General features: G+C 37.1%; 1 protein-coding gene across 2 annotated transcripts; it reads left to right on the top strand.

The window, feature by feature from the left end:
* The first annotated feature begins 1,589 nt into the window (after nucleotides 1-1,589).
* LOC132116224 (acetylcholine receptor subunit beta-like) lies at nucleotides 1,590-12,157 on the top strand. 2 transcript variants are annotated; one of them, XM_059524940.1, is made up of 11 exons: nucleotides 1,594-2,049; nucleotides 3,047-3,180; nucleotides 3,543-3,587; nucleotides 4,316-4,425; nucleotides 4,580-4,688; nucleotides 4,890-5,037; nucleotides 5,263-5,448; nucleotides 6,087-6,310; nucleotides 6,431-6,609; nucleotides 11,601-11,742; nucleotides 11,972-12,157. In XM_059524940.1, exons 1-11 carry the CDS (start codon nucleotides 1,998-2,000, stop codon nucleotides 12,110-12,112), a joined length of 1,470 nt encoding a protein of 489 aa, XP_059380923.1. In that variant the 5' UTR covers nucleotides 1,594-1,997; the 3' UTR covers nucleotides 12,113-12,157. The 2 variants fall into 2 exon arrangements, with proteins under 2 accessions (XP_059380933.1, XP_059380923.1); XM_059524950.1 differs by lacking the exon at nucleotides 5,263-5,448 and having other exon boundaries at nucleotides 1,590-2,049.
* The last annotated feature ends 1,270 nt before the right edge of the window (nucleotides 12,158-13,427 follow it).

The following is a 13,427-nucleotide window of genomic DNA, read 5'->3' as shown; positions in this document are numbered from 1 at the left end:
AGAAACTATCCAACCTGAAGTATGATCAGTGGTCAAAGCCACACTGCCCTTAAAAATAAAAACACTTTGAGTTTGCTGTTGACCGTTGCCTAATGTGAACTGTGCCTTACACCAAAGAGATTTCAGAAGATTGAGAATGACTTGCATAAGGCTTAAAAGATTTATAAAAGTATCTCTAACAACCTTGAGATTTATCAACCCACTTAAAGACTAAGTGTGTATAAATTAGACCGTGAACAGGCTGAATAAACCCAGCTAGCACAGTAGTTACTCTGCCCCCTAACTCTGAGGAACTGTTCTTGTGATGTTTTGAGTGAGATATTGACCAGGAGAAGACCAGTTTTGTGAGGCTTGTATTGCACTTATCTAAAGCTTATTTACAGCCTGATTGTGCTTACTTTCAACATTTTGCCTTACAGACGTTTAAATCAATAAACAGCAGTTACTGCAATGATCGTTATTACTAATATTACGCTGCTCTCTACAGTTACTTATGACAAGAACATTGCATGCTATATAGTATAACAGAGATGCCCACATTTCAGCACGCTGGTTTCTGAAGTATTTATTTCTTTTTGACAATCAGAAAAAAATACTGAGTACTTATATATATATATATATATATATATATATATATATATATATATATACTTAGAAATTAAAATGTTTTACCACAAATCTATTTAAATATATTAAGATATTACAACATGTTGCAACCCTGAGTGGTGGAATTTTCTTTAGAGCATCATGTTTAATGTAGTTTTTTCACCAGGAATTCCACTGTTTAACGCAACATTTTAAGACATAAGTTTAAATAATGCAAACGTGATGGTTTGAACAAAAGCATACCATCAATTAACAACCTCATAGCTTACAATAGGTCTGTAATACATCTTTTTAATACATTTAATAAAACCTAAACCTAACGTGTTCCCTGGGAACTGAACCCACAACCTTTTGCGCTGCTAACACAATGCTCTACCACTGAGACACATGAACACTAAATTTCCCTTACGACAGAATGAATGGTACTTTTGCTTCCGGAACCTGACTCTATTAATCTTTGGTTTGTAATATTCAGTTGTCATGGTTGATTATAATTTCTTAGAAAGACTGCGAGATATGTGTGTGTGTGACTGTGTGTGTGTGTGTGTGTGTGTGTGTGTGTGTTTATTTGAGAGATTGTATATCTGCTGTCGCCTTGCAGCAATAGCAAATGCCTTTACCACAAGACAGACACAACAAATTGAACAGAGACAGAGAGACGGGTATGTTGAGAGGGTGAAATCTTCATGCCTTCATGTTGGCCACTTTGTTGCATGCGTGTGTGTGTGTGTGTGTGTGTGTGTATGGGGACAGCATTACTGACAATACCCTCATGTGAATGGCACTAAGCCAATTCAGATGCATCAGATCAATAAGTCGAAAACACTTGAAATCATATTAAAAAAAATGCCAAATTAGCATTTCGAGTTGGTCTTTAGTGATTAGAATTGGGTTATATTAAGAACGAGTGTGAAAGGGAAGTCCCCGCACAAGTATGTGAGCAGTGTGATTGTGTGTGTATAGGAGTATGTTCACTCCTGTCCTTTCTCACCCTCCGGAAAGGAACAGTCGTGCCCACCTCTTCCCTTTGTTCTCTCACAAAAATATCCACACACACACTTACACAAACCATCAACAGGTGCCTGCCAGGGCTGCCACAGAGTCCACGCATTCCTTTCTCCCTCCCATAATTCTCTCTCCTCCCAACCAATCACAGAGCTGCTTTTCATAAGTCAGGTTGCAGGGAGGGGAAAAGTGATGAGTTGACCATGCCTGGGTTTGGTAGGGAAGGTTTGGCACAATCACACTGGGCTGTTGGTGAGAGAGAGGACCGGGTCTGTGGGATATGTGAGTTAGTTTGAGTGCATGTGAGAGCTTGTGAAGGTGTGTTTGTACGAGGTGCCAGTGCTGACGGCTGGTGCTGAACTGTGGATATACGGATTGGGCTTAAAATGAAGGCTCTGCTTGGGCTCCTGTGGTGCTGCTGGCTCCTAACTCTCACAGGTAATACCGATCTGATAGTTTAGATGTGGAAGAGTGTTTGTGTCCACGTATTTGCACTAGCATTCAAAAGCTTGGGGTTGTTAGGATTATTTGATCTCAAATACAGTAGAAAAAAAATCATTAGTTTAAAATATGAAGTTTTCCATTTTTTATATGTTTTACAATATATAATTTATTCTTTTAATGTCAAAGCTTAATTTTCAGCAGCCATTACTCCACATGATCCTTGACATCATTTTAATATGCTGAATCGGTGCTCAATAAACATGTCCTATTATTATCAATGTTGTGCTACTTAATTTTACTGTGGAAAAACATGATAAATAAAAAGTTAAAACAAACAGCTTATAAAGTCCTTACTGTCACTTTTTATCAATTAAATGCATTCTTGCTAAATAAAGAAACATTTCTTTAAAAAAAAAGAGTTATCCCAAATGTATGTGTGTATGCATGTATATTTTTGTTTCTAAGAGTTTATGCATTATTATATATCATTTTATGTTTACACATTTTGTATATGTGCTGCATAATTTACTGTATGTACATTCATCATGAATAATAATTTAATTGTGTGTATATATATATAATGCATATAAATATATACATGAAAATTACTATATTAAATATATTAAATAATAAGAAAATTATTAATTAGTTTGTAATTCTGAATCAGTATATGGTCAAGTTTATCTGAACAGATAGTTACAGGTGTATATGTGACCAGAGTTTCAGTTATGTGCTTTCATAAACTGCATGTGATGGACTGCATCTCTCTGACACACAGTACATATAATGTTTAGAATGCTACAGCATATTTCATCTTGTAATAAGGAGACAAAAAACCCTTTTTATGACTACAAGTCAGAAGAAACGCAGGGAGAGAGAGATAGACAAGTCTGTGCTGGACTTATTTTGATTAAGAAACAAGGAGACGAAAGGAGTTAATGACCTGCTACATTAAAAATGAGCATTTGTATGTCTACATGTGTGTTTTCAGTGGCATCTGAGGCTGAACGCACTCTTCTGGAGGATTTGTTTCAGGATTACAACCTGAAGGTGCGTCCAGCGCGTACCTGGAATGAGCGAGTGATGGTCCGAGTGGGAATGACTTTAGTGCAGCTCATCAGCTTGGTATGATACACATAACTCTCATGCATAAACACGTCCACGCACATTTTCCTATGCTGAATTACTGACTGATCCTCTCTTTATTCATTGTTTATTTCCAAAGCATTTCTCTCTTTGTGATCACACACTCAGTTTGTGTTCGGTGACATTCCCAGCAGACTGTTGGAGATCAATTGCCCAGATGCTTTTCTCGTACCCACTGGGCCATGCAGCCAACGCTTCAGCAACATTTCCCTAACATTAGAGAAACATTAGCACTTAGTCCCCTATCAGCAAGCAAGCACTTTCCAGCCATGAGGCATCAAGCCATGCATACAACATTAGCTTTCATACGGCAGTGTGACAGTATCTCTCTTCTCTCACAGAACGAGAAGAATGAAGAGATGACAACAAACGTGTTCATGAATATGGTGAGAGGCTGATCATTTATCTCATCCTTCCTAACCACTGTTTATTTTACACTTAAATTGACTGTCACTTTTTATAACTGCAAGTCATTTTTGGCTTTTCTTTTTTCTTTTTTTCTTTTTTTTACTGTCTTATGTGCTTTCTTTAGTTGCAGAGCAATGCTGTGTGTGTGTCAGAAAAAGTACTGAATTGCTTAACTAAGGGAATTGGGGATAAGGTCTGGGGATACATCTGATCTCAATAGATCTGTCAGAATGTCTCCTTAAGAATATCGGATAAATGGTTTAATAATGTTTGAAAGAAATTTTTCTTGAGCTCTAAATCAGCAGAGTAGAATAATTTCTGAAGGATCATGTGGCACTGGAGTCTGTTGTAATTGCTGAAAGTTCAGCTTCGCCATGACGGGAATAAAAGCACCGTTTAAACAGTTCATTTAAATTGTACTACTGTAACACAATATTACTGTTTTTACTGTTTTAAAAAAAAATACACAATGCAGCATTGGTGTATACGTGTAATTTTTAAAGGACTTCACTTCTAATCTCCGATAGTGACTGGGCTAGTGTCAAGTTTTTTATGTCAAATTATGATGACCAGCCTAAAGTTCAAAATGGCTTAATAAAGAGAAAAATATCAGTGTATGAAAAAGAAGAAAAAAAAACAGTAGAATCTGATGGAAATTCCATTCCCCGCTCCACTCTCTCTCTCTTTCTGTCTCTCTCATCTCAAGGAATGGACAGATTACAGGTTATCTTGGAATCCCGTGGACTACGACAATATTGATGTTGTGCGAATTCCTCCCTTAAAAGTGTGGCGTCCAGACATCTACCTAATCAACAAGTGAGATCATCCTCCCACAATGCCACACCGACAAGCATTTGAAAGATGTTGTTTTCAGAAGTGCATGCACTGCAACAGGCCACCTGCCACCTGCAAAACCTGCAAATGACACTGAATTTAGGATTTGACTAAGATGTTCTCTTTCTGTTTTTAGTAATGATGGACAGTTTGATGTTGCGCTCTATGTAAACGTGCTAGTGAGAAGTGATGGAACCGTCTCCTGGTATCCACCAGCCATCTACCGCAGCTCCTGTTCCATAGAGGTACATCTGAACTTGTTAGTATGCTAACATCTTATTGTAATATTTTCTGGATCATAGTAAATAGACTTCTATATTCTTCGTCAAAATCACAGAAACCTGTGTTGAACCAGAAATCACTTTTGACATATTACTGATTTTAAAGTTGTGTTATTATTGTATTGTATTGTATTATGTTCAAATCGGTGTTCTCCATGCCTATAGGTGGCGTACTTTCCATTCGACTGGCAGAACTGCACAATGGTGTTTCGTTCCTACACGTATGATTCCTCAGAAGTGGATCTTCAGTACGGTCTCGATGAGGATGGCAACGAGCTCCATGAGATAGTGATTGATGAGAATGCATTCACTGGTTAGTGTACTTCATCCTAAAAGTGACAGCTTCCTTTATTACAGTAGTAATTATTTGTATTTATGTATGAAAATTTGCACAAAGTTATTAGATTCAGCATAGTAATATAGTTGGTTTCCTTGTAGTCTGTTTATGGCTGCCAAGCAATGTAGGAACTTTGCACATGGCACACTCTCTTCTTCCTTCTGTCTCTCTTTCTCTCATCAGTCCTCTCTCTTCCCTAAGAGAACGGTGAGTGGCAGATTTGTCACAAGCCCAGCAGAAAGAACATCCACGATGACTTGTATGAGGACATCACCTTCTACCTGATCATTGAGAGGAAGCCTCTGTTCTACATCATTAACATCATCTTGCCCTGCATCCTCACCAGTGTGCTGGCCATATTTGTCTTCTATCTGCCACCTGGTGCAGGTGGCCAACTTTAATTAGAAAATCAATATGTTGCATGTAAATCGTGCAGTTTATGTTCAACTTTGAAGTTTTATGAAACATCCTAACTAATTAAATATACACTACCATTTAGAAGTTTGAAGTCGAGTTTCTCATGCCTACCAAGGCTGCATTCACTTGACCAAAAATGCAGAAAAACAGTAATATTGTGAATTATTAAAATAACTGTTTTCTATGTTTCTATATTTTTAAATGTAATTTATTTCTGTGATGGCAAAGCTAAAATTACTCCATTCTTCAATCTCACATGATCCTTCAGAAATCATACAAATATGCTGATTTACTGCACAAGAAGCATTTTTTATTGTTATCAAAACAGTTGTGCCACTTAATATTGTTGTGGAAGCATGATATTTTTTTTTCTGGATTCTTTGATGAATGGAAAGTTCCAAAATCTTGCTGACCCCAAACTTTTGAACAGCAGTGCTTTGTTTTTTATTTTAAGGACATTTTTTGTGGCTGTATGCAAACTATGGATGACATCGTTTAACTTGAGCAATTTTACATTTATTTAATCACTTGTAATTTTATTTTTAGAGACAGAGGAATGGAACAGAATTTGTTTGTATGTAAGACATGTTTTCTGATCTCTCCCTCAGGTGAGAAGATGACTCTGTCCATCTCGGTCCTTATCGCTCTCACTGTTTTCATGCTGTTGTTGGCTGACAAAGTCCCAGAAACATCACTTGGCATTCCTATCATCGTTAAATATGTAATGTTCACCATGATCCTGGTGACTTTCTCAGTCATCCTTAGTGTGGTGGTCCTGAACCTTCACCACAGGACTCCCAGCACACACCACATGCCCTCATGGGTGCGAAAGGTGACCCTTAGGAAGATTCACATTCGGAAAAAAATCTTAATATAAAAAAGCAGTTTATTCATGTTATTCAGAAAAAGTACTTAAACCTGAATGCATTTTCTGTCATCTAACATTCTTCAGGTTTTCATCAACTTACTGCCCCGTTACTTGGGTGTGCTGAGGCCCCAAATTGAGAAACCAGTGGAGGACGAGCCAAAAGAAAGCATCCCATTGGGTTGTCTGGACAAAGGTCTTAAACCTGGAGGTGAATATTTTATCCGAAAGATCAACCCAGAGCTGGTATTGCCTTGGAGAGGAAGGTAGGTATTGTGTGCAATAAAGCTCAGTTATTCAGTCTCAGTCAGTCACAAAATAACCCTATATCAATGTTTATAACAATTTGTGTGTCTTCTAAAATGTTTGGAGATTAAATGTGATGTAAATTGCATGTATATGAGATAATAGCGTATAATCTTCTGTCATGAAACGGCGCAGGCTGATGGGTTTTTAATGCAAACTGGTGATATTCACAGCGTTACACGACTTGGCACAATCTGATTGGTTCATGTTGCATACACAGCCAATGAGCTTGCTGCTTTGTGTTTAAATGGCTGGTTAGCATCCACTAGAGCATTTCGCAGCATGCTTTCAGAGATCCTCTGAAACACTCCACCTTCCCCAGCTCCACCTAGATGTGCTACAGGTTATCACTTATGCTATTTGTGCAGCAGCAGTATGTCTTAAATATTCAATGCGCTGTATCTGCTCGTGTATTGGCAGTAGCAAGTTACTGTACATGCTTTGCAGCAGCAGCTATAGTCTACAAAGACAGCAATAACCAACAGCAGCGTAGCAGATCTATTCCGCCAAGAATGGCAGCACATTAATATTGTCATATCCATTATTCTATACAGTTAGAATAACATGCGGTTTAAGTTTTTTTTATCTATTTGTTATGTCTTTTTGCTTATAGGTCTTGTCAAGTCTTTTTGACTGCAAATGCTAAGCACTAACTCTTGTTAGACACAGTTAATGAACACTCACTCAGACAAAAACACACATAGATGCCAAATCAATATGCAGTACTTTAATGTGCTTGTACCGTAATCTGCTGGTGTTGGCAATATCGCTTGCTTTTAAACAACTCTCATAAACGCGGATCAGGGTGGGTGGATGATGAAAGTCTCTGTGCTGGCTGTTCCTCCTCTCAATCCAAGGGCATTTGATCTCAGCCCAGTTAAGCCCAGTCACCCCTCCAAAGTCGCCAGAATCTAAGCCCTTGTTGAGCTGAGGCATTAGAGTGTAATGCACACAAGAGCAGCAGGGGAGGGCCAAAGGTGGAGAATGCACATAAATGGATGAATAGACATTTGGATGGACAGATGGATGGGTTTTTTTCTGAAAACGTGCACATGACTCTGCTTTTAGTGTACAGTGTGTGTAGCGGAGACACGTCTTCATCTGTCCGTAACAGTAGTAATGGTCTATTTTCCTCCTCTTCATCTGTTTGAGAATGGATCGTGACCTGTGACCTGTCACTCATGCTCCGGTAATCTGGTGCCGCAGAGTGTGCCACTCTTTAGCCTGTCTAACAGGTGGTCTTAAAATGGCTGCATTCAGCTATGGAGCTTTATTAAAGTGTTAAGCTCACAAGTCCTTCAAGACATTGCGCCGGTCTTGAGGGCTACAGGATAAGAGAAGTGATTTCAGGAAAAGTTAATTTTGTTGAATGTGATCCATTTTTATTAGCAGGTGGTACTTGCTATCCAAACTTTGGAAGAACCAAAAAACCTAAATATCCTAAATTTCTTGTTAAATCTTATGGTAATTTGACAGCAGATTGGTGTCAGAGTTTGACTGGTGTGACTTTGTAATGAACTCAGGTCTTGCTTGGAAACAGGAGTTTGGAAACAATTGGTATGAAAGCAATAAGTTTATTATTAAAATTTTAGTATAAATGTAACATTTTTGGACATTTGACTTTCCCCTTTTTCATCCTGAGTCCTTAAGTGTTATTTTTGTATTATTTATATACTAAAAAAAACTATTTATTCAAATGTGTATATATATACGTGGTGGTTGTGGTGTAAATTTCATGCTGATAACATTACGACTTTTGCACATGAAAACACTCTTAGATATGATGATCCATTTCTAGCCATTTTAGAATGTTTGAACATTGATTCCACAGAAAATGCAATGAAATAAAATGAAAGATATGATACAGACTACAATGCTTAGTAAAATGATGTCCTGCATCCACCAATATGTTTATTTAACTGGCTAAAAAGACATGTTAAAGAGTATTTGAATCTGTGTTGTATTTATGTGCATTGTTTGTTTATGTTGTGCAGACGTCTGTGTGCATGAGCTGTGTCTGTGCAGATAATCATTTGAGGATGGGTTTTTTATATTATGTGTGTGTATGCAACATGTGCATAGGAAAGTGTATGCATACATCACACATACAGTATGTGGAAACAAACGTTTGTATGAGTTGTTGGAGTTCCAGTCTATACCGGTATGCATCTCATTGACCGTGCATATCATGTGCCGGACGTGTGGTGCTCTCTGTATAAGCCATGTTGGAAAAAACTCACCCTTGAAAGAATGGGAATGTGAGAGAGGAGAGGTCAGTCCCAGACACAGCACTGCTCTCATTCATTCTACACTGTATGACAGACTCATTCCCACTATAGCACAGAGCAACACAATATTGACCTCTACAGTGAACTCACGCTACTGTACAACACAGCATGCAATACTACTCCACAATGCTTTATACAAACCCGATTCCAAGAAAGTTGGGACACTGTACAAAATTGTGAATAAAAACAGAATGCAATGATCTGAATGTTTCAGATTTCAATATTTTATTCAGAATACAACATAGATGACATATCAAATGTTTAAACTGAGAAAATGTATAATTTTAAGGGAAAAATAAGTTGATTTTAAATTTCATGGTTTTTATAACAGTCTGCAAACGTCTGGGGACTGAGGAGACAAGTTGCTCAAGTTTAGGAATAGGAATGTTGTCCCATTCTTGTCTAATACAGGCTTCTAGTTGCTCAACTGTCTTAGGTCTTTGTCGCATCTTCCTCTTTATGATTCACCAAATGTTGTCTATGGGTGAAAGATCTGGACTGCAGGCTGGCCATTTCAGTACCCGGATCCTTCTTCTACGCAGCTATGATGTTGTAATTGATGCAGTATGTGGTCTGGCATTGTCATGTTGGAAAATGCAAGGTCTTCCCTGAAAGAGACGACGTCTGGATGGGAGCATATGTTGTTCTAGAACTTGGATATACCTTCCAGCATTGATGGTGCCTTTCCAGATGTGTAAGCTGCCCATGCCACACGCACTCATGCAACCCCATACCATCAGAGATGCAGGCTTCTGAACTGAGCGCTGATAACAACTTGGGTTGTCCTTGTCCTCTTTAGTCCAGATGACATGGCGTCTCAGTTTTCCAAAAAGAACTTCAAATTTTGATTTGTCTGACCACAGAACAGTTTTCCACTTCGCCACAGTTCATTTTAAATGAGCCTTGGCCCAGAGAAAATGCCTGCGCTTCTGGATCATGTTTAGATATGGCTTCTTTTTCGACATATAGAGTTTCAGCCAACAACGGTGAATGGCACGATGGATTGTGTTCACGACAATGTTTTTTGGAAGTATTCCTGAGCCCATGTTGTGATTTCCCAACTTTTTTGGAATGTGTAGCTCTCATGAAATCTAAAATGAGCCAATATTGGGCATGACATTTCAAAATTTCTCACTTTCAACATTTCATATGTTATCTATATTCTATTGTGAATAAAATGTAAGTTTATCAGATATGTAAATTATTCCATTCCTTTTTTAGTCACAATTTGTACAGTGTCCCAACTTTTTTGGAATCGGGTTTGTATTATTTGTGCTTGTTTCTTATTGCTATTGCTCATACTTGGTTATTTATTACCATAAAATGTTACATTTGATACATAACTCATCCTGCATGGTTTGTACTGTTAAATTGTCTGGCTTGTTGCAGAGAAGTATGCTCTTACTTGTAGTAAATGAAATAGATGATTTTCTCCTAGTATTATGATGGTGAGCTTGTTCTAAAAATGTTAACATGCAACAGGTGCAGTAAATCATTATAAATAAGTGCCTGTTGTCTAAATGTTGCCCTGACATTTCAAAGTGTGCGGCTGTCACTTGCAGACCATTTAGGTCATGGGACAGGTCTTATTTTTCAGAATAAAAGAGGAAGACCGACAAGGACAGCCAGCACAGTTAACCAATATGAAGTACGATACAGTATTAAACTTTTAGTCAAAGTACCAACTAGTCTCCAATATTCCTTAGTTTTTTTTTTTCATCTTTTCTTTCTGTTCTCAGTATTGACTTAATTGAAATCTGAGCAATATAACACCATATCCTAATTAATTTAAAAGGGCCAAAATTGCTGCTCATATTTATAAGCAATTTTTAAAGGAAAAGGAAAAGTGAAAATATGATGAAAATGTACTCACCCCTCAGGTCATCCAAGATTAAGATGGGTTTGTTTATCAGAACAGATTTAGAGAAGTGAAGCATTATATCACTTGCTCATCTATGGATCCTCTGCAGTGAATGGGTGCTGTCAAGGTCCAAACAGCTGGCAAAAACATCACAATAATCCATAAGTAACTGACACAACTCCAGTCCATCAATTGAACTCTTGTGAAGCAAAATGCTGCTGAAATATGGGTCCTTATCCATAATCTTGCTTTCTCAGGTGAAAAAGTTGTCTTGTCTGAATAAGGAGAGAAATATGCACAGATCATGCATTGTTTACATGCAAAAAAACAAATATTTCTGTGGATTTTGATGGAGAAGGGAAACAGGGCATAGACTTTTTTAAATCAGTATGGATTACGGACTAAATGACAGAAGTTTAAAGTTCAAATGCATTAATGGTGGATTTGTTTTTACACACAGTTGTTAACTTCACAAGATTGGTGGACTGGAGTGTAGTGTGGAATACTTGTGGATTATTGTGATTTTGACAGCTGTTTGAACTCTTATTTTGGTGGCACCCATTCACTGCAGAGAATCCATTGGTTAGCAGGAGATGGTCTGAGGGTGAGAACATTTTTATTTTATTTTAGGGTGAACTATTCCTTTAATGATAATTGTTAGAATGTTATATAATGTCAATAATCCACTTACAGTGAGTGGACATGGAAACATTGCAGCATAACAATTGGTTTTGTTTGTATACTTATGAACCTTTGTTTAGGGTTAATCATTCTTTCATTTTTGTGTATTTGTGCTTTTCAGTCATAACGAGAGCACTGTGAAGTTGCAGAGGTTTTCAAACAGTGACAACTATTGTCTGATTCTGCCTCCGAATCTCAAATCTGCAATCGCCGCCATCACGTACATGGCTGAGCAATTGAAGAAACAGGATGTGGACGATACTGTAAGTCTATGAACACACATGCTCACAAACCACACACATTCTTATTCACTCTCCGGCTCTGTTTTTCCACAAAAAACTCACAGATACACAAAGAAACCTTTCTCTAAGGCTCTTCCTCTCGGTCTGTCCCTGATCCTCATGATTATTCATAAATTGACAATAAACATCCTCCTTTGTCAGTGAGATCCACATATCCCATTGTTTCTGTGTTTGATGTGATCCTGTGTAGATGACAGATGACTGGCAGTACATTGCTGTGGTTTTGGATCGGCTCTTCCTTTGGCTCTTTGTCATCATTACTACCCTGGGCACACTGGCCATGTTTCTGGATGCCAGTTTCAACTACACTCCTGACCAACCTTTTCCATGAGCACATCCCTTAAATGACAGGCACACAGCTCCTGAACACAAAACATTGGAAGAGTGACACTAGGGGGCACCAACAATCATATTTATTTGCCATTCTTACTTTCTTTTTCTTTCTTTCTTTCTTGCTTTCTTTCCAAGCTTCCATTCTGATGTATTGTTGATATGTTTCCATAACAATATATTTGTTATTTTCAAGTTCTTTCAATTCATCCACTATGCTTATAATCATACATTTAATCTTTATTTGTCACTTATTACATACTGTATTAAGTCATTATATGTAATAAATCTTTAAGAATAATTACTTTACTTCTTAGGTAATATATTAATAAAATGTTATTGCCATAGTCTTGATTACCTTTTTCTTAACTTTTTCATTGATCTAATGTTCATAAAACAGAGAGAGCATGTGAATTGTTGCCTTTATTTAATTGTTTTTTGTCATTTATTTATCGTTTATTTCTTAATTTATTTCTTAATTATGACAAAGAACTGCACAGATGCAGATATTATAACAATCTTATCAATAAACACACACCTTGTCCTTGCTATAGCCCCCCTAAAAATGGCCTATATGCCCATGCGCTGCCCTAGAGAATATATCATAAAAAATTATAATCACATGCATATTCAGCATAATGTAAACAATAATACAGTATTTCTCTCCTTGTGTGCAGCTATTTTTTTTGTCTACCAGCAGTGGTTTGTTAAATCCTTCCTGGATCTGACTCGTCGCCGAACTATTAGGATATAAAGTCTGACAAGCATGCCTTAACGCCATGCTTTTGCCAATCTAGCTACAGTAAAGTTAATGAACTGTTGTGCAGTCAATTCTAAACAGCGTTAGCTGGTGATTTTCTGGCTTACACACATAATTTGAATATTAACTTACATTATGTTGTCCATTATGCTGTCTGATTCTCAAATAATATGAGAATATGAAACTTTAAAAGTTTTAATATACTGGCCGAGCCAAACTCATGGCTCATGTTTAGATCAAGCTCATAAAGCAGCATGATATTGTTCATGATTACCTTACAAAAGCTTTAATTGGGTTAACATTAATTTATTTGGACTCATACGACCAATTTGATGCTAGTTTTCTAATATTTTGTGTTGGATCAATTTCTGTAGCATGAAATTAAAGTCATTATCTTTTATTGAGTCATGGATGTTACAAGTCTTTAAAGTCGGCATTAAAAACAAAATTACAATTATTTTGTGTGTGTGTGTGTGTGTGTTGGCATACTTTATTCTCAAGACAAATTATATATATATTATATATATATATATATAATTTTTTCTTTTTCTTTTTT

This window comes from Carassius carassius, chromosome 3 (genome assembly GCF_963082965.1).
Source record: "Carassius carassius chromosome 3, fCarCar2.1, whole genome shotgun sequence".
Lineage (NCBI taxonomy): Eukaryota > Metazoa > Chordata > Actinopteri > Cypriniformes > Cyprinidae > Carassius > Carassius carassius.
Note: the sequence above shows the minus strand (reverse complement) of the source record. Positions and strands in the feature narration are given on the sequence as shown.